Source organism: Mobula hypostoma, chromosome 5 (genome assembly GCF_963921235.1).
Source record: "Mobula hypostoma chromosome 5, sMobHyp1.1, whole genome shotgun sequence".
NCBI classification, from domain to species: domain Eukaryota; kingdom Metazoa; phylum Chordata; class Chondrichthyes; order Myliobatiformes; family Myliobatidae; genus Mobula; species Mobula hypostoma.
This window is the reverse complement of record NC_086101.1, coordinates 194,556,464-194,583,109: the sequence shown is the minus strand read 5'-3', so window position 1 is coordinate 194,583,109 and position 26,646 is coordinate 194,556,464. Positions and strand designations below refer to the sequence as shown.

Here is a 26,646-nt window from a genome sequence, read left to right as displayed (position 1 = left end):
GGCCAGGCAGCATCTCTAGGAAGAGGTACAGTCGACGTTTCAGGCCGAGATCCGTGGGAATAAACGGGACCTTTTCAGAATGGCAGGCAGTGACTAAAGTGGGGTACCGCAAGGCTCAGTGCTGGGACCCCAGTTGTTTACAATATATATTAATGACTTGGATGAGGGAATTAAATGCAGCATTTCCAAGTTTGCGGATGACACGAAGCTGGGTGGCAGTGTTAGCAGTGAGGAGGATGCTAAGAGGATGCAGGGTGACTTGGATAGGTTGGGTGAGTGGGCAAATTCATGGCAGATGCAATTTAATGTGGATAAATGTGAAGTTATCCACTTTGGTGGCAAAAATAGGAAAACAGATTATTATCTGAATGGTGGCCGATTAGGAAAAGGGGAGGTGCAACGAGACCCGGGTGTCATTATACACCAGTCATTGAAAGTGGGCATGCAGGTACAGCAGGCGGTGAAAAAGGCGAACGGTATGCTGGCATTTATAGCGAGAGGATTCGATTACAGGAGCAGGGAGGTACTACTGCAGTTGTACAAGGCCTTGGTGAGACCACACCTGGAGTATTGTGTGCAGTTTTGGTCCCCTAATCTGAGGAAAGACATCCTTGCCATAGAGGGAGTACAAAGAAGGTTCACCAGATTGATTCCTGGGATGGCAGGACTTTCATATGAAGAAAGACTGGATGAACTGGGCTTGTACTCGTTGGAATTTAGAAGATTGAGGGGGGATCTGATTGAAATGTATAAGATCCTAAAGGGATTGGACAGGCTAGATGCAGGAAGATTGTTCCCGATGTTGGGGAAGTCCAGAACGAGGGGCCACAGTTTGAGGATAGAGGGGAAGCCTTTTAGGACCGAGATTAGGAAAAACTTCTTCACACAGAGAGTGGTGAATCTGTGGAATTCTCTGCCACAGAAAACAGTTGAGGCCAGTTCATTGGCTATTTTTAAGAGGGAGTTAGATATGGCCCTTGTGGCTACGGGGATCAGGGGGTATGGAGGGAAGGCTGGTGCAGGGTTCTGAGTTGGATGATCAGCCATGATCATAATAAATGGCGGTGCAGGCTCGAAGGGCCGAATGGCCTACTCCTGCACCTATTTTCTACGTTTTCTATGTTTCTATGTTCACCAGCAACTTTGGTGTGTGTTGCTTGAATTTCCAGCATCTGCAGAATTCCTGTTGTTAGCAGAGAGGAGCAATGATACCGGCTGTACTGTGGGACCTCCAGCGTCCATGAAGATCAGTGAACGCCTGAATTGGCTGAGCACGGAATGACAGAGTGCGGGCTGGAGGAGGAGGGGTTAGGGATGGGAGAGAAAGTAATGAGGAGGGTGCGAGGTGGGAAGGGGGGGTTAAAAGAATGGGGGAGTCACTGAACTGGCCATTGTACCGTGATGAAGGAGATGCGGAAAGTTTTCCCAGGGGTTCCCTCTGAATCGCAAGGAGCCGGGAATCTGCGATAAGAGCGCATGCGCAGTTACTGAGATTCCAAGCACACGTTCAGGCGCCTGCGCAGAGGCTGACCAAGTAGCCCAGTTCCGAATCTCGACGCAGGCGTACTGGGGCCGCCATCCAGAGAGCGAGCGTGAGGCCTCGGGCCTGAGGGAGAGGGTCCGAACGGAGAGGACAGGGCCGGGCCGGGCCGGCAGGTTAGTGCGGGGCGGGGTGAGGGGGAGAGGGGCCGGGAGGTTAATGCGGGGTGGGGGGGAGAGGGGCCGGGAGGTTAATGCGGGGTGAGGGGGAGAGGGGCCGGGAGGTTAATGCGGGGTGAGGGGGAGAGGGGCCGGGAGGTTAATGCGGGGTGAGGGGGGGAGGGGCCGGGAGGTTAATGCGGGGCGGGGTGAGGGGGGAGAGGGGCCGGGAGGTTAATGCTGGGTGAGGGGGGAGAGGGGCCGGGAGGTTAATGCGGGGTGAGGGGGAGAGGGGCCGGGAGGTTAATGCGGGGTGAGGGGGGAGAGGGGCCGGGAGGTTAATGCGGGGTGAGGGGAAGAGGGGCCGGGAGGTTAATGCGGGGTGAGGGGGAGAGGGGCCGGGAGGTTAATGCGGGGTGAGGGGGAGAGGGGCCGGGAGGTTAATGTGGGGTGAGGGGGGAGAGGGGCCGGGAGGTTAATGCGGGGTGAGGGGGAGAGGGGCCGGGAGGTTAATGCGGGGTGAGGGGGGAGAGGGGCCGGGAGGTTAATGCGGGGTGAGGGGGAGAGGGGCCGGGAGGTTAATGTGGGGTGAGGGGGGAGAGGGGCCGGGAGGTTAATGCGCGGTGAGGGGGAGAGGGGCCGGGAGGTTAATGCGGGGTGAGGGGGGAGAGGGGCCGGGAGGTTAATGCGGGGTGAGGGGGAGAGGGGCCGGGAGGTTAATGCGGGGTGCGGGGGAGAGGGGCCGGGAGGTTAATGCGGGGTGCGGGGGAGAGGGGCCGGGAGGTTAATGCGGGGTGAGGGGGAGAGGGGCCGGGAGGTTAATGCGGGGTGAGGGGGAGAGGGGCCGGGAGATTAATGCGGGGTGAGGGGGAGAGGGGCCGGGAGGTTAATGCGGGGTGAGGGGGAGAGGGGCCGGGAGGTTAATGCGGGGTGAGGGGGGGAGGGGCCGGGAGGTTAATGCGCGGTGAGGGGGAGAGGGGCCGGGAGGTTAATGCGGGGTGAGGGGGAGAGGGGCCGGGGTGAGGGGGGAGGGGGGAGGTTAATGCGGGGTGAGGGGGAGAGGGGCCGGGAGGTTAATGCGGGGCGGGGTGAGGGGGGAGAGGGGCCGGGAGGTTAATGCGGGTGAGGGGAGAGGGGCCGGGAGGTTAATGCGGGGTGAGGGGAGAGGGGCCGGGAGGTTAATGCGGGGTGAGGGGGAGAGGGGCCGGGAGGTTAATGCTGGGTGAGGGGGAGAGGGGCCGGGAGGTTAATGCGGGGTGAGGGGGAGAGGGGCCGGGAGGTTAATGCGGGGTGAGGGGGAGAGGGGCCGGGAGGTTAATGCGGGGTGAGGGGGAGAGGGGCCGGGAGGTTAATGCGGGGTGAGGGGGAGAGGGGCCGGGAGGTTAATGCGGGGTGAGGGGGGAGAGGGGCCGGGAGGTTAATGCGGGGTGAGGGGGAGAGGGGCCGGGAGGTTAATGCGGGGTGAGGGGGGAGAGGGGCCGGGAGGTTAATGCGGGGTGAGGGGGAGAGGGGCCGGGAGGTTAATGCGGGGTGAGGGGGAGAGGGGCGGAGGTTAATGCGGGGTGAGGGGGGAGGGGCCGGGAGGTTAATGCGGGGCGGGGTGAGGGGGAGAGGGGCCGGGAGGTTAATGCGGGGTGAGGGGAGAGGGGCCGGGAGGTTAATGCGGGGTGAGGGGGAGAGGGGCCGGGAGGTTAATGCGGGGTGAGGGGGAGAGGGGCCGGGAGATTAATGCGGGGTGAGGGGGAGAGGGGCCGGGAGGTTAATGCGGGGTGAGGGGGGAGAGGGGCCGGGAGGTTAATGCGGGGTGAGGGGGAGAGGGGCCGGGAGGTTAATGCGGGGTGAGGGGGAGAGGGGCCGGGAGGTTAATGCGGGGTGAGGGGGAGAGGGGCCGGGAGATTAATGCGGGGTGAGGGGGAGAGGGGCCGGGAGGTTAATGCGGGGTGAGGGGGGAGGGGCCGGGAGGTTAATGCGCGGTGAGGGGGAGAGGGGCCGGGAGGTTAATGCGGGGTGAGGGGGAGAGGGGCCGGGAGGTTAATGCGGGGTGAGGGGGGGAGGGGCCGCGAGGTTAATGCGGGGCGGGGTGAGGGGGGAGAGGGGCCGGGAGGTTAATGCTGGGTGAGGGGAAGAGGGGCCGGGAGGTTAATGCGGGGTGAGGGGGGAGAGGGGCCGGGAGGTTAATGCGGGGTGAGGGGGAGAGGGGCCGGGAGGTTAATGCTGGGTGAGGGGAAGAGGGGCCGGGAGGTTAATGCGGGGTGAGGGGGGAGAGGGGCCGGGAGGTTAATGCGGGGTGAGTGGGAGAGGGGCCGGGAGGTTAATGCGGGGTGAGGGGGAGAGGGGCCGGGAGGTTAATGCGGGGTGAGGGGGAGAGGGGCCGGGAGGTTAATGCGGGGTGAGGGGGAGAGGGGCCGGGAGATTAATGCGGGGTGAGGGGGAGAGGGGCCGGGAGGGTAATGCGGGGTGAGGGGGCGAGGGGCCGGGAGGTTAATGCGCGGTGAGGGGGAGAGGGGCCGGGAGGTTAATGCGGGGTGAGGGGGAGAGGGGCCGGGAGGTTAATGCGGGGTGAGGGGGGGAGGGGCCGCGAGGTTAATGCGGGGCGGGGTGAGGGGGGAGAGGGGCTGGGAGGTTAATGCTGGGTGAGGGGAAGAGGGGCCGGGAGGTTAATGCGGGGTGAGGGGGGAGAGGGGCCGGGAGGTTAATGCGGGGTGAGGGGAAGAGGGGCCGGGAGGTTAATGCGGGGTGAGGGGGAGAGGGGCCGGGAGGTTAATGCGGGGTGAGGGGGGAGAGGGGCCGGGAGGTTAATGCGGGGTGAGGGGGAGAGGGGCCGGGAGGTTAATGCGGGGTGAGGGGGGGAGGGGCCGGGAGATTAATGCGTGGTAAGGGGGAGAGGGGCCGGGAGGTTAATGCGGGGTGGGGGGGAGAGGGGCCGGGAGGTTAATGCGGGGTGAGGGGGAGAGGGGCAGGGAGGTTAATGTGGGGTGAGGGGGGAGAGGGGCCGGGAGGTTAATGCGGGGTGAGGGGGAGAGGGGCCGGGAGGTTAATGCGGGGTGAGGGGGAGAGGGGCCGGGAGGTTAATGCGAGGTGCGGGGGAGAGGGGCCGGGAGGTTAATGCGGGGTGAGGGGGGAGAGGGGCCGGGAGGTTAATGCGGGGTGAGGGGGGAGAGGGGCCGGGAGGTTAATGCGGGGTGAGGGGGGAGAGGGGCCGGGAGGTTAATGCGGGGTGAGGGGGAGAGGGGCCGGGAGGTTAATGCGGGGTGAGGGGGGAGAGGGGCCGGGAGGTTAATGCGGGGTGAGGGGGAGAGGGGCCGGGAGGTTAATGCGGGGTGCGGGGGAGAGGGGCCGGGAGGTTAATGCGGGGTGCGGGGGAGAGGGGCCGGGAGGTTAATGCGGGGTGAGGGGGAGAGGGGCCGGGAGGTTAATGCGGGGTGAGGGGGAGAGGGGCCGGGAGATTAATGCGGGGTGAGGGGGAGAGGGGCCGGGAGGTTAATGCGGGGTGAGGGGGGAGAGGGGCCGGGAGGTTAATGCGGGGTGAGGGGAAGAGGGGCCGGGAGATTAATGCGGGGTGAGGGGGAGAGGGGCCGGGAGGTTAATGCGGGGTGAGGGGGGAGAGGGGCCGGGAGGTTAATGCGGGGTGAGGGGAAGAGGGGCCGGGAGGTTAATGCGGGGTGAGGGGGAGAGGGGCCGGGAGGTTAATGCGGGGTGAGGGGGAGAGGGGCCGGGAGATTAATGCGGGGTGAGGGGGAGAGGGGCCGGGAGGTTAATGCGGGGTGAGGGGGAGAGGGGCCGGGAGATTAATGCGGGGTGAGGGGGAGAGGGGCCGGGAGGTTAATGCGGGGTGAGGGGGGGAGGGGCCGGGAGGTTAATGCGCGGTGAGGGGGAGAGGGGCTGGGAGGTTAATGCGGGGTGAGGGGGAGAGGGGCCGGGAGGTTAATGCGGGGTGAGGGGGGGAGGGGCCGCGAGGTTAATGCGGGGCGGGTGAGGGGGAGAGGGGCCGGGAGGTTAATGCTGGGTGAGGGGGAGAGGGGCCGGGAGGTTAATGCGGGGTGAGGGGGAGAGGGGCCGGGAGGTTAATGCGGGGTGAGGGGGAGAGGGGCCGGGAGGTTAATGCGGGGTGAGGGGGAGAGGGGCCGGGAGGTTAATGCTGGGTGAGGGGAAGAGGGGCCGGGAGGTTAATACGGGGCGGGGTGAGGGGAGAGGGGCCGGGAGGTTAATGCGGGGTGAGGGGGAGAGGGGCCGGGAGGTTAATGCGGGGTGAGGGGGAGAGGGGCTGGGACGTTAATGCGGGGTGAGGGGGAGAGGGGCCGGGAGGTTAATGCGGGGTGAGGGGGGGAGGGGCCGGGAGGTTAGTGAGGGGGGGAGGGGCCGGGAGGTTAATGCAGGGCGGGGAGAGGGGCTGGGAGGTTAATGCGGGATGAGGAGGAGAGAGACCAGGAAGTTATTGTGGGGTGCGGTGAGGGAGGAGAGGGTAAAGGGAGAGATGTTGCTGGGGTGGGGGGGTGAAGGTGTAGGGTTAGGGGGTGGAGAGAGTAGAGGCGGGGATCGGGCTGGGGAGATGGAATGGAGAGGGTCAAAGGGGGCGGAGGGAGTGGTAGGGTAGGGAACTAATCGTTCCTATCAACTCTCCTCTGCCCCTGCCAGCCGCAACAGTGATTTGCACAGGGAAATAGCAAAAGCAGTTCTGCCCCTCAGCCTGTCCCACCTTTCAATGACTGATCTATGGTGCCTTCAACCCTCCTCTGCCAGTTCCTGCTGATCCTCTGGCCCTTGATCCTTCAAACATTCCTCTATCCCCACCTGAATGCTGTTTTGATTTACCATGGAGAACATGCTGACTGGTTGCATCATAGTCTGGTGGCACTGCACAGGATCAGAAAAAGCTCCAGAAAGTCGTAAGCTTAGCCAGTTCCATCATGGGCACTTGCCTTGCAAGTACTGGGGATGTCTTCAAAAGGTGATGCCTCAGAAAGCTGGCATCTATCATTCGGGACCCCCATCACCCAGGACATGCCCTCTTCTCATTGCTGCCATCAGACAGGAGGTACAGGAGCCTGAAGACACACACTCAATGATTCAGGAACATCTTCCCCTCTGCCATCTGATTTCTGAATGGACAATGAACCCATGAACACTACCCCACTATTTTTTCCCTTGTTTTTGCACTGCTTATTTTTTTTACAAGTATTTATTGTAATTTATGGTTTTTATTATGTATCGCAATGTACTGCTGCCACAAAACAACGAATTTCATGACATATGCCAGTGATAGTAAACCTGATTCAGATTCTGAAATTTTATCCAGTGATCTAAAACAAAATTTATATAAAAGGTCTAGGGTGCCTAAGACTTTTGCATAGTGCTATGTTTATTACCTGACTACTTGGGCTGCACACTACATGCATTTTGAATTTTATTATTAACTTGTGGCAATATTTATGGTTTGTAGGTGCATTGGGGTCCGGAGGGATGTTTTATTTGGTTGTAGATATGTACAGTCAGATAACAATAAACTTGAACTTTATTTAGTTTTTTAATTATTGTTATTTATTCTTTTTGTGCCACATCAGATCCAGAGTAACACATATTTAATTTTCCTTTATACTTGTGACATTAAGCAGTCTTGAATCTATTTCCACTTTAAGATATATCTGGTGATCCAGTCTCTACCACCCTCTGTTAAAAGGTCAGGGATGGCTCTGGCTCCTGTTCCGATTTCCATGTTTGTCCGTGTGCCGATTGTCCGTACGGTTCTGGAGTGATTCAGGTACCTGTTCTGAATGATCCACTGGCTCTGTCTGCCTCCCCCTCCCCCACCTGCAGGATGACTTCCTTTGGTTGGAAGAGGAAGGTTGGCGAGAAGGTGTCGAAGGCGGCCTCCCAGGTCTTTGAGGAGGCCGCGGAGGATGGTGGATTGGTGGACGCCGACGTGGATTGGTTGCACGCTGCAAAGCGTCGGCGGGAGACGCTGTTGGAGGACTGTGCTGTGAAGAGCAAGAGACTGAAGGATGAGGGGGTCTTTCTGTCGGAGAACGGCAGGTGAGCTGGGCACTGCTTTGCGATCTGGGTTTGGGCGGGATGCTGTCCGAGAGTATGGAGGAGTCCTGATTGGTGAGGGTGTCCTGACTGGATGGCTTACATAGAGCGGATGTGGAGAGGATGTTTTCTGTAGTGGGGGACTTTAAGACCAGAGGGTGCAGCCTCAGATTAGAAGGATGTCCCTCTTAGAAAGTCAAAAGTTCAAAGCAAATTTTATTATCAGAGTACATGTATGTCACCATGTACAGCTCTGAGATTCATTTTGCTGCGGGCATACTCAGCAAATGTATAGAATAGTAACTGTAACAGGGTCAATGAAAGATCAACAAGAGTGGAGAAGACGATGAACTGTGCAAATGTAAATAGTTAAAAAAAAACGAGGTCATAAAATATCAAGAGTCCTTAAAGTGAGATCATTGGTCATGAGAGCATCTCAATGGATGGGCAAGTGAGTGTAGTTAACCCCTTTGTTCAAGAGCGGAGCTGGGGAGGAATTTCTTTCACCAGAGGCTGGTAAATCCATAGAGGTCAAGTCATTGGGTGTATTTAAAGTGGAGGTTGATAGACTCTTGATTAGTCGATGGCAAAGGCAGGATGAGAGTGGGGTTGAGAGGGGTAATAAGTAAGGCGTGGTGGGGAAGACTTAATGGGCTGAATGGCCTAATTCCGTTCCTTTGTCTTGTGGTCTTATTGAAGAGGTCATGGTCCATAGGGCACGGAAACAGGTGCAAGTGGTCTGTACTGATCAAGATATACCATCCAAACTAGTCTCCTTCTGTTGGCCTGGTAGCAGAGTGGTTAGCATAACACCAGCATCCCAGGTTCAGTCCCTGTGGCTATCTGTAAGGAATTTCCACATTGTCCCTGTGAGTTTCCTGTGAGCACCGTTTATGGTTAGTGGGTCGTGGACATGCTGTGCTGGTGATGGAAGCATGGTAACACTTAAGGGCTACCCCGAGCACATCCTCAGACTACGTTGGTCATTGCCACTCATCCTCAGGGGCTTTGCTTTCCTTCCCAGGCGTATGGGTTAATTGGCCACATGAATGGAATTAGGCTGTGCGGCTCATTGGGCCAGAGGGGCTGTATCTCTAACCGTTTAGCGCGGACCATGATCTTCTGCCCAACGAGCCACACCACTCAGCAACTCGCCTATCACAGAACAATTTACAATGACCAATTGTCCTACCAATCAGTACGTCTTTGGACTGTGGTAGGAACCTGGAGGAAACCGACATGCTCACGGGAAAGTGTGCAAACGTTTGAATTGAGCTGTAATAGCATAACACTAGCCGCTGCACTACCGTGTGGTATCTCTATATAAAATAATGTAAAATTGTCTAAAGCCATAGGGTAAAGGTACACGGTCAGGAGAAATGGAGGATCTGAGCAACATTACCACCCAGAGGGTGGTGGGGACAGACACCTTCATGATGAATGGTGGATAGTTGAATCCCGTGCTGGTCACTGGGATAGTATAGATGGGTCACATAGTTGTGATGGGCTGAAGGGCTATTTCTGTGCTGGATTGGTACATTGGTTTGTTGTATGTACTGAGGTACAGTGAGAAGTTTTGATTTGCACGCCATCCATACAGATAATTTCATCACATCAGCATAGCTGAGTGGTGAAATTAACACTTTACTGCAGGGGTTCCCAACCTTTTTTGCACTGCATACTGGCTGACCGGGGGTGGGGGGGGGGGAGTAGGGTTGCCAACGGACACGAGTAGCAGTCAAGTATGTGGTGTTTACCCCGAGGAAAGACTACCATGACCATGAAGCCTTGTGCAGGCACCAGTGCGCATGTGTAACTTGCGCTTGCATATATGTGCCGATATTTTTCTACAAATCGTTTTTGGCGATTCTGTTGGGGGAGGGGGGGGTTGTTAATTACGACCGGAACATCGGTGATAAGTGGATAATACACTCAATTTCCTTTCTAAAAGGGTTTATCTAAAGAATTTAATATTAAAACACACAGCGCATATTTTCCTCGCATGAATATAGCGATAAGCCAATTATCAGGGGAGGACAGGGGAGCTTGAAGCAAGTGTGGAACGAACTTCCAGTAGAAGTGGTAGAGGCAGGTTCGATATTATCATTTAAAGAAAAATTGGATAGGTATATGGACAGGAAAGGAATGGAGGGTTATGGGCTGAGTGCAGGTCGGTGGGACGAGGTGAGAGTAGCGTTCGGCACGGACCAGAAGGGCAGAGATGGCCTGTTTCCGTACTGTAATTGTTATATGGTTATATAGGTCACTTATAAGTCAATAGCATCACAACATTTTAAGTAACGTTTGGATATTAAACACAGCACATATTTTCCCCGTATGAACATATAAAACCATTGCAACACACCAATATCGCTGAATCAGTGGGAGCCCTGGGCTTGTTTCCCTGCAACGAGACGGTCCCATTGAGGGGAGATGGGAGACAGCGATACTCGAAGGGGTTCCTTATGTCCAGTTTATTCCGCAGTTTAGTTTTCGTTGCATTCATTGCAGAGATATGTTGGAAATGGAAGCAACGTTTTCAGTGCTTTCATGGCTATCTCAGGATATTCAACCTTGACATGGATCCAGAATGCCGGCAGAGTTGTTATGTCAAACATACTTTCCCGCCGTCATTTGCAAGCTCGAGGAGTTGATCTTCTTCCCGCGCTGACATGGATGACGCGTGCGTAATGACCTCGCGTGCATTCAAGCTCAACAGTGGGTGTGACAGGGAATGAGGAAAGGTGCAGCTGACTCATATCGCCAAATCATATCGTTTCCTCGCGGCCCGGTAGCACATGCTTTGCGGCCTGGTGGTTGGGGGTAGGACTGGGGTTCAATTCGCATCACGGTGTATAAGGAGTTTATCAGTTCCCTCTGTGGAACATGTGGGTTTCCTCCTACATTGCAAAGGTTAATTGGTGTAATTGGGTGGGAAAGGGCTGTTACTGTGCTGTATCTGTAAATTAAAATTAAATCAGTGCACTGAGGTAGTACAAGGGGAATCCATAACAGAATGCAGAATAAAGTGTTATAGTTACAAAGAAAGTGCAGTGCAGGTGGACAATAAAGCATAATGGTATGTGAGGTGAGAAGTCTATTTTATTAGGGGACTGTTCAATAGACATAACACGGGATTGAAGCTGTCTTTGGACCTGGTGGTCCGTGTTTTCAGGCTTTTGATAGGAGAAGGGAGAAGAGAGAATGTCCGGGGTGGGTGTGTTCTTTGATTATGCTGGCTGCTTTACCAAGGCAGTGACAAGTGTAGACAGCATGAAGGGGAGGCTGGTTTCTGTGATATGCTGAGCTGTGTCCACAACTCTGTAGTTTCTTGTGGAGGAGCTACCATACCAAGCAGTGAACATGTCAGTAGTGGGCATGCTGTGTTGGGGCCGGAAGCATGGCAGCAGCTGCAGGCTGTTCCACAGCACGTCGTTGGACTGTGTTGGTTGTTGATGCCTATGGTGCATTTCACTGTGTTTCGATTTACATGTGGCAAATAGACTTCTAACCAAAACCAGGATGAGGTAGGCTATCACTCCCATCCTAGCTGTTCTGCACTGGCTTCCTATAAGCTTTTAGAATTGATTTTAAAGTTCTCTTACTTGTTTTTAAAGCTTTTAATGGTCTGGAACCAGAATACATCACAGAATCACTTTTGTTTTATAATCCTGCTCGAGCTCTCGGGTCTTTTGAGGGAGATGGTTTCAATTTAAGAGACCGACGGAAGAAGACTTTTGAGGTCAAGCAGGATCGTAAAAGAGATTGGCAGGTCAGCAGGTCAATACCTAAAATCATTAGGGCTGCAGACTCAGCTGACACTTTGAAATTCTAGCTCAGAACCTATTTAACTGTACTTTTAACTAACATCTTTTTATTTATTATTTTATTTATTGCTATATTTATACTCTATTCTTGGTTGGTGCAACTGTAACGAAACCCAATTTCCCTCGGGATCAATAAAGTATGTCTATCTATCTACCTATCTACCTATTTTTGTCTTTTCAAAATCACTTTATTGCCAGTCTGTGAAACATACTAGAATTGATTGTGGTTCAGCGCTAAGCATAAAACACAAGACAATACCATAACAGACAACACAAAAGCAACCAACAATTTACAGAACGATAGAGCAATCAATATCTAGCAGAACAGCCACAACTGCAAATGTCAATAATCAAATTTAAACTAATTGTGAACATATGAACAGACTCAGTAATTATCAAGAGGACAAGGAGAGCAGGAAAGGCCATGTAACGGATGTTCTGCAGGGACAGTTAAGGTATTACACCTGAGTGACTTTTGTTTTAGTTGTCTGGGTAGCTACAGGAAAAGCTTCGGAGTCCTTCGGATGTGTAGTCCTGATGCTGATGAACTTGTAGCATCTCCCTGATACCAATTTGGTGAACAGGTGACTGCTAGGGTTGGGGGAGTCGGCAGTAATTTTTTTCAGCTCTTTCTTTACTCTGGCGGTGAACAGGTCTTTTAATGTCAGTCACTGACAGCCAATGGTCTTCTCCGCTGAGTGGACCACTCAATGCAACCTGGACTTGGAGAGGGAGGAGGCAACGGGAAACCATACGGTGATAGAGGTGGTCACAACACTCAATGATGGCTGAGTAAAAATTCATCAGGATATGCCCTGAGATGTGAAGTTTCCTCAGCTGGCATAGGAAGAATAATCTCTGCTGGGCTTCCCTAGTGATGAGCGTAACGTGCTTGTCTCACTTATTTACATTGGTAGTGGTAGACTGACTCAACCACAGACACAGTCTGACCAGTAATTTCTAATGGCCTGGCAGATAGAGGCTTGTTGGCAGAAGTCAATCCTCATTTCTACTTTCCTGATGGTATTAAGCTGCAAGTTGTTACAGGCACACCATGCTGCAAGGCGGTCTACCTCTCTTTGAAGGCGTGTCTCATTATTATTAGAGAGGAGACCAACTGCAGTTGATCATCTGTGAACTTTAGGATTTTAATGGATTTGTCTGTGGGTACAGTCATTTGCATAAAGTGAGAACAGGAGGGGTGAAAGAACACAGCCCTGGGGAGAGCCAGTACTTATAGACATTAGACTGGACAAGTAGGAGCCCAGCCTTACATTCTGCTTCCTTCCTGTCAGAAAGTTCGTAATCCACTGAAAGATACTGCAGGGTAGAGCTAGCTGGGTTACCTTGCTGTGGAGCAACTCTGGAACAGTAATATTGAAGGTGGAGCTAAAATCCACAAACAAAATCCTTACGTAAGTGTTGGGGGAGTCCAAATGTTGGAAAAAATGTACTGTAGACACATCCTCAACTGAGCAATTTGCTCTACAAGCAGACTAGTGGGTCAAGAAGAGGATCAGTAATGGACTTGAGGTAGGCCAACATCAGATGTTCAAAGATTTTCATAACTACTGAAGTCAAGAGTGACAGCCTATAATCATTGGCCAGTGAACTTGTCTTTCTTGGGAGCCGGAACGATGGTAGCAATTTTAAAGCAGATCAGAATCCTACAGAATTAGAGGGTGGTGTTAAATATCTCAGTGAAAACAGCTGCCTAGGAGTACAGGTGAGACACCATCAGGACCTGCAGCTTCGGGTGGGATGGAAGGGGGTGGGGGGGGAGGCTGAAGAAGGTGCATGGGCTGGAGTGAAGGGGGGGAATGGTGACATTGGAGTGGTTGTGAAAGAGAGGTTTGTTTGTGGGGCTCAGCACATCAGGATCCAAGGAATTGAGAAGCAGTAGATTTTGATTGCCCTCATCAGACTGGCAATAAAACTGATTGAGCTGATTGGCCAAGGTAGAGGAAGAGGAGATTTGCGAGCACTTCTGTTTGAAGTTGAATTCCAGACAGCACTGCTATTGTCTCTCTCTAGCCAATCCTCGTAAGTGGCTTTTTTCGACTTTCAGAACTTAAATAAACTGGCGTGTTGCAGAGCTATATTCCACTCTGCTTCCAGACCTGTAGCGAAGACCGTTTATAGATCTGAGAGTCGTCAACTCCTTGGTGAACCGTGGCTTGTCATTGTTGTACCTCAGTGATCTTTTCAGGAAGACACACTTTTATTTATTTCCTCCATTATTGATGCTGCTCTCAGCTGCATATCCTCCATTTCCCATATATCCATGCTCAGCCCATTTTCCTGTTGCCTAAACAATGACGGAGTTCCTTTTGTCCTTGTCTACTACCCTATCAGCCTCCGATCAAACACGTTACCCTGCTCAACTTCTGCCATCTTCAAAGGGATGCTACCACTAAGCATATCCTTTATCTCCCTCTTACCACCCCCACCTGTTTTCCGCAGGGATTTCTCTCTCCGCGATTCCCTTGTCCATTCGTCCCTCCCCACTAATCTCCCTCTTGGCACTTAATCTTGCAAGCAGCCTAAGTGCTACATCTGCCCATGACCACCTCCCTCACCTCCATTTAGGGCCCCAACCTGTCCTTCCAGTTGAGGCAACACTTCATCGGCAAATCTGCTGGGGTCGCCTGTTGTGTCCTATGCTTCTGATGTGGCCTGGTCTCATTGGTGAGACTCATTGCCTCTGCACCATCCGTCAAAAGCAGAACTTCCCAGGGGCCAAATGTACTAATTCTGATTCCCGTTCCTGTTCCAACGTGTCAGTCCATGGACTCATCTTGGCACAAGAAGAGGCCACCCTCAGGGTAGAGGAGTCTAAGTTACCTTAGTCTGGGTAACTTCCAACCTGATGGCATGAATATCGATTCCTCCTTCTGGCAGATATTGTATCAAAAGTGCGCTATAAGTAAGTTATTATTCTCATTGTCTCTGCTGCTCTGTGCAATGCATTCTGTCATATAGGGGTGTTCCAGCAGAGGGAGTGTGTGCTCCATGAAGCAGAAAGCACCCAGAGGAAGGGCAGTGAATGAAGAGTGCTCCACATGTCTCTCTGTGGATATCCTTCCCTTCAGCTCAAGTTTGTCCCAGCTGTCTGTGCAGCAACAAATACTTGAAATTTTGCCATATGCTTTGGAACATGGAACATAGAACAGTACAGCACAGGGACAGGCCCTTCAATGTTGTGCTGAACCAATTACATCTTAATCAAATAGCCAACTAAACTCTTCTGCCTACACAATTTCCATATCCTTCTATTTTCCACATCTAAACATCTCTTAGAAGTCTCTAATGTGTCTGCCTCTACCACCATTCCAGGCACTCACCACTCCTGTGTAAAAACAAAAGAAGACATTTCCCCCTTTGCATATCCACAGGACTGTAAGATACAGGAGACCATTCAACCCATTGAGTCTGTTTGTCATTCCATCATGGCTGATTTATTATCTCTCTTAACCTCATTCATCTGCATTTTCCTCGTCACCTTTGATGTCCTGACCAATCAAGAACGTATCAACCTCTACTTTAAATATATTCAGTGACTTGGCCTCCACAGCCATCTGTGCAATGAATTCCGCAGATTCACCTCCCTCTGACTGAAGAAATTCCTCCTCATCTGCAAGGGTTCCCTACCTGGCGTCCACAGAACCCCCTTGGTCCATGGCATAAGGACCAAGGGGTCCATAAGGGTCCATGGCATAAGGAAGGTTTGGAGCCCCTGCTCTAGAGGACTCGCACAATACAGATAAGATCCTTGCCACACACTATCTAGGCCTTTTAATATTCAATAGGTTTTAATGAGGTTCTCATCCCCCGCCCCCCACCCATCATTCTTCTAAACTCCAGGAAATACAGTCCAGAGCCAACAAATGCTCATTGTCTGTTAACCCTCAGCATCACATCCCTGCTCTTGTATCCTAGCCCTCTTAAAATGAATGCTAACATTGCATCAGCTTCCTTACCACCGACTCAACCTGCAGGTTAACCTTTAGGGAATCCTACACAAGGACACACAAGTCTCTTTGCACCTCAGGTTTTTGAATTTTCTCCTCAAATAATCTACACTTTTATTCCTTCTCCTGAAGCACATGACCATACACTTCCCTACAGTATATTTTATCTGCCACTTCTTTGCTCATTCTCCCATCCAAGTCGTTTTGCAGACTTCCTGCTTCCTCAACATTATCGGCCCCTCCACCTAAATTTGTATTGTCTGCAAGCTGGGACACAAAGCCATCAGTTCCATTATCCAGATCATTGACATGCAATGTAAATAGAAGCGGTCCCAATAGCGACCCTTGCAGAACACCACTAGTTACCGGAAGCCAAGAAACGGCTCCATTCATTCCCACTCTTTGCTTCCTGCCAGTCAGCCAATATTCTATCCAAGCTAGAAGATCTTTGAACTTCTGCCCTCTGGTAATGCTGCTGGGGTGATGGTGGGTGCAGATACGATAGAGGTCTTTAAAAGGCTCAAGAATGGAGTGATACGGACGTTGTGAAGGCAGAAGAAATTCGTTCAGTTACACGTTTAATTTCTAGTTTCATTCGCCACTGCATCAGAATCAGGTTTATTATCACTGACCTGTATTGTGAAATCTGTCGATTTGTGGCAGTGTAGTGTAATACCTAAATATTATCATAATTGACAAAAATATACAAATAATAGAGAGGTGGAGCAGAGAGGGAGCATTCATGGCAGAAGGCAAGAAGCTCTTCCTAAAATGTTGAATGTGTGTCTGTAGGCTTCTGTGCCAGCACCATGATGGTAGCAATGAGAAGAGTGGGTGGCATTGCCTTTTTTTATGATTTGAATTTTTATTGTTATTTATTCTTATTTTACAAAGCAGGACAGCATATCATAGAGCAGATACAGTACAGCATATTTACACAGCCATCCTATGACAGGAAAACAAAACTTAGAAACAGAAAGAAGTTCTAATTTAAGTTTAAATTAACATACAACCAAAATTGATCCCACATGTCTTGCACTTTTCTCTCACTGTTAATTCTTCCCAACATGTGTTCATATGATGAAATCTTAATCATTTCCTCAGTCCATTCCTTCACAGTGGGACATATGGATTTTTTCCAGTTTTGCAATATAATTCTTGCAACTGTGATGAGACCAACCTTTAAAATAGTAAATTTGTCATTGTTTACATTAGGTATCATTGTCCTATCACCCAAGAGACAAGCTTCGCCTTTTGAAGATGTCAGTGGTGGGGAAGGTTTTACCCATGATGGAGCTGACTGAGTTTACACTCCTATGCAGCTTTTTGCAATCCTGTACATTAGCTCCACCCTACCAGACGGTGATGCAACCAGGCAGTATGCTCTACACGGTACATCTGTAGTAATTTGTGAGAGTCTTTGGTGACCTGCCAAATCTCAAAATGCAAATGAAGTGGACCCACTGGTGTGCCTTTTTCATGACTGTATCAGTCTGTGGGCCCAGGATAGATCTATAGAGATACAATTGTTCAGGAATTTGGAACTGCTCACCCTTTCCACTGCTGATCCCTTGATGTGGTTTGGTGTGTGTTCCCTGAACTTACCCTTCCTAAAGTTCACAATCAATTCCTTGCTCTTAGTCATAGTCATACTTTATTGATCCCGGGGGAAATTTGGTTTTTGTTACAGTTGCACCATAAATAATAAATAGTAATAGAATCATAAATAGTTAAATAGTAATATGTAAATTATGCCAGTAATTTATGAAATAAGTCTAGGACCAGCCTATTGGCTCAGGGTGTCTGACCCTCCAAGGGAGGAGTTGTAAAGTTTGATGGCCACAGGCAGGAATGACTTCCTATGACGCTCTGTGTTGCATCTCGGTGGAATGAGTCTCTGGCTGAATGTACTCCTGTGCCCACCCAGTACATTATGTAGTGGATGGGAGACATTGTCCAAGATGGCATGCAACTTAGACAGCATCCTCTTTTCAGACACCACCGTGAGAGAGTCCAGTTCCATCCCCACAACATCACTGGCCTTACGAATGAGTTTGTTGATTCTGTTGGTGTCTGCTACCCTCAGCCTGCTGCCCCAGCACACAACAGCAAACATGATAGCACTGGCCACCACAGACTCGTAGAACATCCTCAGCATCGTCCGGCAGATGTTAAAGGACCTCACTCTCCTCAGGAAATAGAGACGGCTCTGACCCTTCTTGTAGACAGCCTCAGTGTTCTTTGACCAGTCCAGTTTATTGTCAATTTGTATCCCTAGGTATTTGTAATCCTCCACCATGTCCACACTGACCCCCTGGATGGAAACGGGGGTCACCGGTACCTTAGCTCTCCTCAGGTCTACCACCAGCTCCTTAGTCTTTTTCACATTATTGACATTGAGTGCAAGGTTGTTGTTGTGCCACCACTCAGCTGATCCTGTACACCTGGTCACCATCTGAGATTCTGTCACAAAAATGGTGTCATTGATGAACTTATAGATCCAGGTTCCAGGTACATTTATCATCAAGGTATGTCTGCATTTTACAACTCCTGAGATTCATCTTCTCCAGGCAGCCATGAAACAAAGAAAACCATGGAAGCCATTCAAAGAAAACATCAACCCCATTCCATGCACAAAAAAAACCAAATCACACAAATCTCAATAACAATATCAACCCCCCCCCCAACAAAAAAAAACAGTTGAAACATCCTGGTTTCCTGGGCTGCACAAGTCTCTGGATGACAACCTCCGGTCCTGCCAACCTTGTGAAATTGAGGTGCGCTCCCACCCCAAACCCCAGTTTGTGTGGATGCTGTATAGATTTGCTACCCTGTTACAAATTAGTGCCATGAAATAACAGACAGTATACTGCATACGATTAAAAGATTACCTTTACAATTCTTAATTTGACTAAAGGGTTAGTAAAGAAAAGAACAAAAAAGAGAAAAGAGCACATTTTAACGAAACAGTCTAATGTTCACAAGTCGGAGGCTCACGGTTTCTCCAAGTCACCGATCCTCAATTGATCTCACCGAGGGCTTTGTTGAATGACGGTCCTGCTCCAGGGCGAATCCTACGTCCACTTTTCTCCGACATTCTCCCTCTTCATTTCCCCTTGAACAAAAGCCCCAAGTCCAACCATAGAGAAACTTCCCCTAAATTTGGCCATCCTAATTGGATGCCACACATTTCTCCTCCTCTCTTATCTTAAACAATAACCCAAACATAAGCTGAAAACAAGCTGCTGTTACAGAGCTGCCAAAATGAGATGCAGTAAAAATATGAACCAGGGCATTACACAATAGATCGTGCAAACAACAAAACGAACACCAATCCCACCGCCCCCGCACAAAAAAAACAAATCGCACAAATGCCAATAAGAATGTCAACCCCCCCATGCAAAAAAAAACAAATTGCACAAATGTCAACCAAAAAAATGGACGATAACATAGAATATAAAAACAAAACTGAAAGAGTTCAATTTGAACTACAGTCTGATTATTAGTTGCAGAACTTTGGTAACATCTTTCAGCATTGAGGGAGAGAGACCATTTGAATGCAGAGGCCTCCTCTCGCAGCAGTGAGTGGGAGATTGTTACATAGAAACACCACCTCCACAGTAGCGAGCGAGGGGTTGGTATTTGGAGCTGAACTCGCCTGCCCTCCACATTTGCCTAGATGTTTCACTCTTCCTCGACACTCTAATCAGTGAGAAATGGAGGGGGACCAAGGGCTCATGCCCTGCCTCTGAGCTTCTTCGCCTCATGGCCGTTTGCCTTCTGAAAACAAATAAATCAAAGATAGCATGGAACAGAGATTATAGAAAGAACAGGCAGGAGATGAGGCTTAATCAAAGCCAGTGGCGTGAGTTACTGGGCAATAGAGGCGTGGTGCAGATAAAGCAGAAAGCAACAAATACTGGACTGAAAGTCTTATATTTGAATACATGCAGCATAAGAAATAAAATGGACGATCTTGAAATTCAGCTACAGATTGGCAAGTATGATGTTGTGGCCATCTCTGAAACTTGGCTGAAGGATGGTTGCCATTGGGAGCTGAACATCCAAGGATATATGGTGTATCGGAAAGATAGGTTAGTAGGCAGAGGGGATGGTGTGGCGCTGTGTATAAGAAATAATATTAAATCATTGAAAAGAGATGACATAGGATTGGAAGGTATAGAATCTCTATGGGTTGAGTTAAGAAATGGCAAGGCTAAAAGAACCCTAATGGCAGTTGTATATAAGCCTCCAAATAGTGGCTGGAATGTGGAGTACAAATTACAGCAGGAGATAGAAAAGGCATGTCAGAAAGGCAATGTCATGATAATCGTTGGGGATTTTAACATGAAAGTGGTTTGGGAAAGCTAGGTCAGTACTGGACCTTGAGAGAGAATTTGTAGAATGTCTAAGGGATGGCTTTTTAGAACAGCTTGTTGTTGAGCCCACTAGGGGATTGGGTGCTGTGCAATTATCCAGAGGTGATGAGCGAGCTTGAGGTTAAGGAACCCTTAGGGAACAGTGATCACAATATGATTGTTTAAAACCCAATGTGTCGGTGTTTCAGTGGAATAAAGGAAATTACAATGGCATGAGAGGGGAACTGGCCAAAGTTGACTGGAAAGGGACATTTGTAGGAAGGACAGCGGAGCAGCAATGGCTGGAGTTTCTGTGGAAAATGAGGGAAGTGCAAGACAGATATATTCCAAATAAGAAGAAATTTTCAAAAGGAAGAAGGACACTTCTGTGGCTGACAAATGAAGTCAGAGCCAAAGTAAAAGCAAAAGAGAGGGTATACAAGGAAGCCAGAGCTAGTGGGAAGATAGAGGACTGGGAGCTTTTAAAAGCACTAAAAAAACTAAGAAGGTCATTCGGAAGGAAAAGATGAATTATCGGAAGCTGGCAACTAATATCACAGAAGATACTAAAAGCTTTTTAAGTATATAAAGGGTAAAAGAGAGTCGAGGGTAGATATAGGACCAATACAAAATGATGCTGGAGATATTGTAATGAGAGACGCAGAGGTGACAGAGGAACTGAATGCGTATTTTGCATCATTCTTCACAGTGGAAAACGTCTGCAGTATACCGGGCATTCAGGAGTATCAGGGAAGTGAAGTTTGTGTAGTGAAAATTAGGACTGAGAAGGTGTTCAGGAAGCTTAATGGTCTGAGGGTGGATAAATCTCCTGTACCTGATGGAATGCACCCTCGGGTTCTGAAGGAAGTAACTGGAGAGATTGTGGAGGCATTAATGATCTTTGAAGAATCGATAGATTATGACATTGTACCAGATGACAGGAAAATTGCAAATGTTACTCCACTATTTAAGAAGGGTGGGAGGCAGCAGAAAGGAAACTATAGACCTGTTAGCCTGACATCAGTGGTTGGGAAGTTGTTGGAATCGATTGTTAGGGATGAGGTTATGGAGTACTTGGAGGCACATGACAAGATAGGGCAAAGCCAGCTTGGTTTCCTGATAGGAAAATCGTGCCTGACTAACCTACTGCAACCCTTTGAGGAAATTACAAGCAGGGTAGACAAAGGAGATGCAGTAGACGCAGTGCACTTGGATTTTCAGAAGATGCCGCTGCTTAGCAAGATAAAAGCCCATGGAATTACAGGGAAGTTACTAGCATGGGTAGAGAATTAGCTGATCAGCAGAAAACAGAGACAGGAATTCTGCAGATGCTGGAAATTCAAGCAACACACATCAAAGTTGCTGGTGAACGCTTTGATGTGTGTTGAGTGGGAATAAAAGGATCCTATTCTGGCTGGCTGCCGGTTACCAGTGGAGTTCCACAGGGGTCAGTGTTGGGACCGCTGCTTTTTACGATGTATGTCAATGATTTGGACTATGGCATTAATGGTTTTGTGGCTAAATTTGCTGATGATACAAAGGTAGGTGAAGGAACTGGTAGTGTTGAGGAAACAGAGAGCCTGCAGAGAGACTTGGATAATTTAGGGGAATGGGCAAAGAAGTGGCAAAGAAATACAATGTTGGGAAGTGTACGGTCATGCACTTTGGTGGAAGAAATAAACAGGCAGACAATTATTTAGACAGGGAGAGAATTCAAAGTTCTGAGATGCAAAGGGACTTGGGTAGTCCTTGTGCAAGGTTAACCTCCAGTTTGTCGGTTGTGAAGAAGGCGAATGCAATGTTGGCATTCATTTCCAGAGATATAGAATATAAGAGCAAGGATGTGATGTTGAGGCTCTATAAGGCACTCTTGAGACCACACTTGATGTATTGTGTGTAGTTTTGGGCTCCTTATTTTAGAAAGGATATGCTGACATTGGAGAGGGTTCAGAGAAGATTCACGAGAATGATTCCAGGAATGAAAGGGTTACCGTATGAGGAACGTCTGGCAGCTCTTGGGCTGTATTCCCTGGAGTTCAGGAGAATGAGGGGGGATATCATAGAAACATTCCGAATGTTAAAAGGCCTGAAGAGATTAGATATGGCAAAGTTATTTCCCATGGTAGGGATTTCTAGGATGAGAGGGCACGACTTCAGGATTGAAGGACGTCTTTTTAGAATACGATGTGGAGAAATTACTTTAGCCAGAGGGTGGTAAATCTGTGGAATTTGTTGCCGTGAGCAACTGCGGAGGCCAAGTCATTGGGTATATTGAAGGCAACGATAGATAGGTTCTTGATTAGCCAGGGCATCAAAGGGTACAGGGAGAAGGCAGGGGAGTGGGGATGACTGGAAGAATTGGATCTGCCCATGATTGAATGGCGGGCTGAATGGCCTAACTTCTACTCCTATTTCTTATGGTCTTATGGAATCTTCTTTGGAGACAGCTAAGCGCCAGATCACTCAATCGATCTTCAAACGGTAGATCACAGTACCAGAAACACACTTAAAATAAAAAGATGGAGCAGAAGTGAAATAAATAGTCTTGAGGATTATCTGAAAGATATCCTCCGGGGTAGTGTTTGCTGGCACCACCTTGACCAGAAGATGGTGTTTGAACTGTGCCTAGCCACACAGTCGTGAGTTTGTTTTATGAATTGTGATGCTAGGAGATCGAAGGGCCAAGGTGGGCACTTCCTGTGGGAGTAGGTTAATAAGTAGTATTGGTGTTCGTTTACTATGATGAATATTCTTGTAATGGATGTATAATATTAGTATTAGAGAAGGCCGTGGATAATCACAGTCATGTGTCCTGCTGCGTAATCTCTGCCCCCTCCTGTTGTAATGGCTCACAATGTGGAATAATTAAAAATTCAAAAGTGTAAACTAAAGTTTATTACCAAAGTACATCTATCTTGGAGGTGTTTGCAGGGAAATAAAGATGTGCAAGAGAATTTATGAAAAACTATACATGAGCAAAAACACAAAACAAGACACGTGCTATTGAAAAATAATACTGAGTTGTAAAGAGACCTTGAAAGTGAGTCTGCAGGCTGTAGAATCAGTTCAGAGTAGTGGTGAGTGAAGTTACCCACATCAGTTCAAGAGCCTGATGGTTGAGGGATAATAGCTTCTCCTGAACCTGAGGCTCCTGTATCTCTCTTCTGATGGCAGCAATGGGAGGGCTGCATGTCCTGGGTGGTGAGGGTCTTTGATGACAGATGCTGTTCTCTTGTGGCAGCGCTCCTTGTAGATGCACTCAATGATGGGGAGGGCTTTGCCCGTGCTGGACTAGAATATACCCATCACTTTCTGTAGGCTTTTCTATTCCTGGGGCAATGGCCATTAGCAGCAGCTCACCAGAGTCCTCTTTCCTGGGTCGAAGGTTGATTGGCCCTGTAGTTTCCACTCACACTGCACAACTTCATACGTCTTTTAAGCCAAGATCCTCCCTCTCCCAGGCATGAAGTCTTTGGAGCTTGTGTGGTCATTTCTGAAACTGGGTGTTTTACATGATGGGGTGACTAGCCCAACGCCCAACTTGCCTTGTTTTCGCAGCTGGGCTCGAGGCCATCCGCGGCGCAGTTAGCTGGTGCAGATTAGGGAGCATCAGAGTGAAGCAGTATCATTTGTCATCAGAATTCCTTGTGTTTTATAATATTTATGTTAAGTATCTTTATAGAACATTCAGCAAAACGACTAAACTTGTTACTCAGACCCCTGACCCGGGAACTGCTCAAAGTGTAAACTGTCCACATTCTCCGCGTTGTTTACTGGAGGAACTGTGAAAGCTCTGGCCGCAGCTAGTTTAGTGGATTATCTGAAAGGCTGCGTACTATAAATTAAAGCCTGATGACTCATCTTATCTTGCTATCATCTCTGCATCCAGTTCCTTGAGGTTGTCATGACTGAGGGGTGGGGGGGGGGATAATCTCCCACTACCTATTAAATGCTCCCAGTGGCATGCGTCTCAAATAGCTTCTAACAAGTCCAACTCCTGATCTTCTTGCGTGGCTTGGCTACTAATCCATGCTGAACCATATCTACTGGCAGGAGAAGGGGCAAAGGTGGGCTAATGGCACCTTAAAATTGTTGCTTTGGGTAGTTGGGGCTGATCAGCCATGATAGGCAGCTCACCTAGAAGAAGGAAAACTCTGATCTCAAACCTCTGCTGCCTTGTGGCTATATCACTAATGGGGAAAGTTTTGGGAGTAAACCCTGCAAGAGAGAGAGAATGAAAGAATTGTATTTAGCTTAGTCACGGTCAGATATTAATTGCCAGTTTTAGTTTCAGGCAATTAAATTCTTCCTCTGTCAACAAGACAAAGAAGATGGTTATCAACTTCAGGAGAAACCTCTGTTTACATTGCTGGCACTGTGGTGGGAACTGCGAACACTTTCTAACTCCTGGGAGAGGGCATCTGGCACGATCTCTAATGGTCCCAGAGCCTATTCTACACAATCAGGAGAGCTCACCAATACCTCTACTTTCTGAAGAGGCTGGAGGGAGCTGGACTGTGCACATCTATAGGTGCGTCATTCTACAGATGCGCAGTAGAGAGCATCTTAACAAGGTGCATCACTGCTTGGTATGGAAACTGCACTGTAGTGGACAGGTAGGCTCTACGAACAGTAGTCAAAACTGCCCATCGTATCACTGGCACCAGCCTACCTGCCAGCAGGGATATATCCCAGCCATCCTGTTCATAGAGCGTTTGTCCCATTCCCATCAAAGAGGAGGCTATGTAGCATCCATGCTGGGCCGCCAGACTGGAAAGTAGTTACTTTCCCCAAGCGGTAAGGCTGATCAGCACTTCCACTCACTAACTCCACCACTACCTTATCATTACTTGTCAGTCACCTTGTGTACAGACATTCCTGTGCCTAGCATCACTTTATGGACACACAATTAATCTATTTACATAAGCTATCTCATGTATTTATAGTGTGTTTTTTATTATTTGCTCTATAGCTTAATGTGGTTTTTTTTGCTGCATTAGATCTGGAGTAACAATTATTTCGTCCCGTTTACACTCTTGTTTTGACCACGTGTACATGGAAATACACAGTGCAATGTGTTGTTTTTGCACCAACAACCAACACAATTTGAGGATGTTCTGAGGACAGCCCACAGGAGTCGCCATGCTTCCAGCGCCATCATAGCAGCTTACTAGCCCCAACCTGTATGTCTTTGGAATGTGGAAGGAAACGAACACCCAGAGGAAGCTTACTTGGATATGGGGAGAACATACCAACTCCTTACAGGCAGTGCCGGGAGATGAATCGAGGTCACTGCCCCTCTGTGCTACTGTGCTGCCCAGAAGAACTCTGCAGTCTGGCATGGGACCCCTGCCCTAGACTGGATGCTGAGGAGAGTGAAATCCATGTGGATTTCAGTTGTACAAAACCTCTGTGAGATTCCAAAGTGGATCAGTTGGATGGGGCTGGATCTACAGGACTGGACGTCAATCCTGAACAAGCTCTGGCCTTGCCCTGGTCCCTGACCAGACTACATTAGGTAATGGGATGACTAGAGACTCTGATGGAGGGAACATTGAGTCCCTTTTTTTGGGAAAGGGAAAGGTTTCCCACATTCATACGATTGACTAATAGCAACATCTGTTTTAGGATTGTGTGGTTTGGCCCAATAATGAATATTGTGTTTAGAAATAATAGACTGGTTCTAATAGGTTTAAGTTTATTGTATTATTTAATTTGATCTTTGACATCTGTAAACAAGACCAACATGGAATCATCTCACCAGAGCTACAAGATAAGAGTCAGTCTATTTGACATAGGAGCAGAATTTGGCCACTTGGTCCATTGAGTCTGCTGCACCATTCCATCGTGACTGATTTATTATCTCCCTCAACCCCATTCTCCTACCTTCTCCCCATAAACTTTGATGCCCTAGTTAATCAAGAACTTAACAACATCCCCTTTAAATGTACCTGATGACTTGGCCTCCAAAGCCATTCATGGCAATGAATTTCACAGATTCACCACCCTTTTGCTAAAGAAATTCTTTCTCATCTCCATTTTAATTTTGTGCATTGTGTACAGTTTTGGTCTCCGAATTATAGGAAAGATGTCAACAAAATAGAGTACAGAGAAGATTTACTAGAATATTACCTGGGTTTCATCACCTAAGTTACAGAGAAAGGTTGAACAAGTTGAGTCTTTATTCTTTGGAACGTAGAAGGTTGATAGAGGTATTTAAAATTATGAGGGGGATAGATAGAGTTGAGGTGGATAGGCTTTTTCCATTGAGAGTGGGGGAGATTCAAACAAGAGGACATGAGTTGAGAATTAAAGGGCAAAAGTTTAGGGGTAACATGAGGGGGAACTTCTTTACTCAGAGAGTGGTAGCTGTGTGGAATGAGCTTCCAGCAGAAGTGGTTGAGGCAGGTTCTATGTTGTAGTTTAAAGTTAAATTGGATAGCCATATGGACAGGAAAGGAATGGAGGTAAACACAAAATAATCTGCAGATGCTGGCAACACACTGGAGGAACTCAGCAGGTCGGGCAGCATCTGTGGAAAAGATTGGTTGACGTCTCGGGCCGGAACCCTTCGTCAGGACTGTAGAGGGCAGGAGCAGAGGCCCTATAAAGAAGGTGGGGGGAGGGTGGGAAGGAGAAGGCTGGTAGGTTCCAAGTGAAAAACCAGTAAGGGGAAAGATAAAGGGGTAGGTAGGAAGCAGGGAGGTGATAGGCAGGAAAGGTGAAGAAGGATAGGGGAAAACACAATGGGTAGTAGGAGGAGGCGGAACCATGAGGGAGGTGATAGGCAGCTGGGGGAGGGGGCAGAGTGACATAGGGATAGGG

The 26,646-nt window shown here is 49.2% G+C and overlaps 1 protein-coding gene across 3 annotated transcripts in view; it reads left to right on the top strand.

Annotated features, from left to right (window-relative positions):
- The first annotated feature begins 1,515 nt into the window (after window positions 1-1,515).
- ttc33 (tetratricopeptide repeat domain 33) overlaps window positions 1,516-26,646 on the top strand; it is a 106,088-nt gene continuing 80,957 nt past the window's right edge. For all 3 annotated transcript variants that reach the window (XM_063049631.1, XM_063049632.1, XM_063049633.1), the window contains exons 1-2: window positions 1,516-1,656; window positions 7,453-7,668. In XM_063049631.1, coding sequence (XP_062905701.1) covers window positions 7,454-7,668 — 215 coding nt within the window. In that variant the 5' untranslated portion in view covers window positions 1,516-1,656; window position 7,453. The remainder of the gene's footprint in view (window positions 1,657-7,452; window positions 7,669-26,646) is intronic.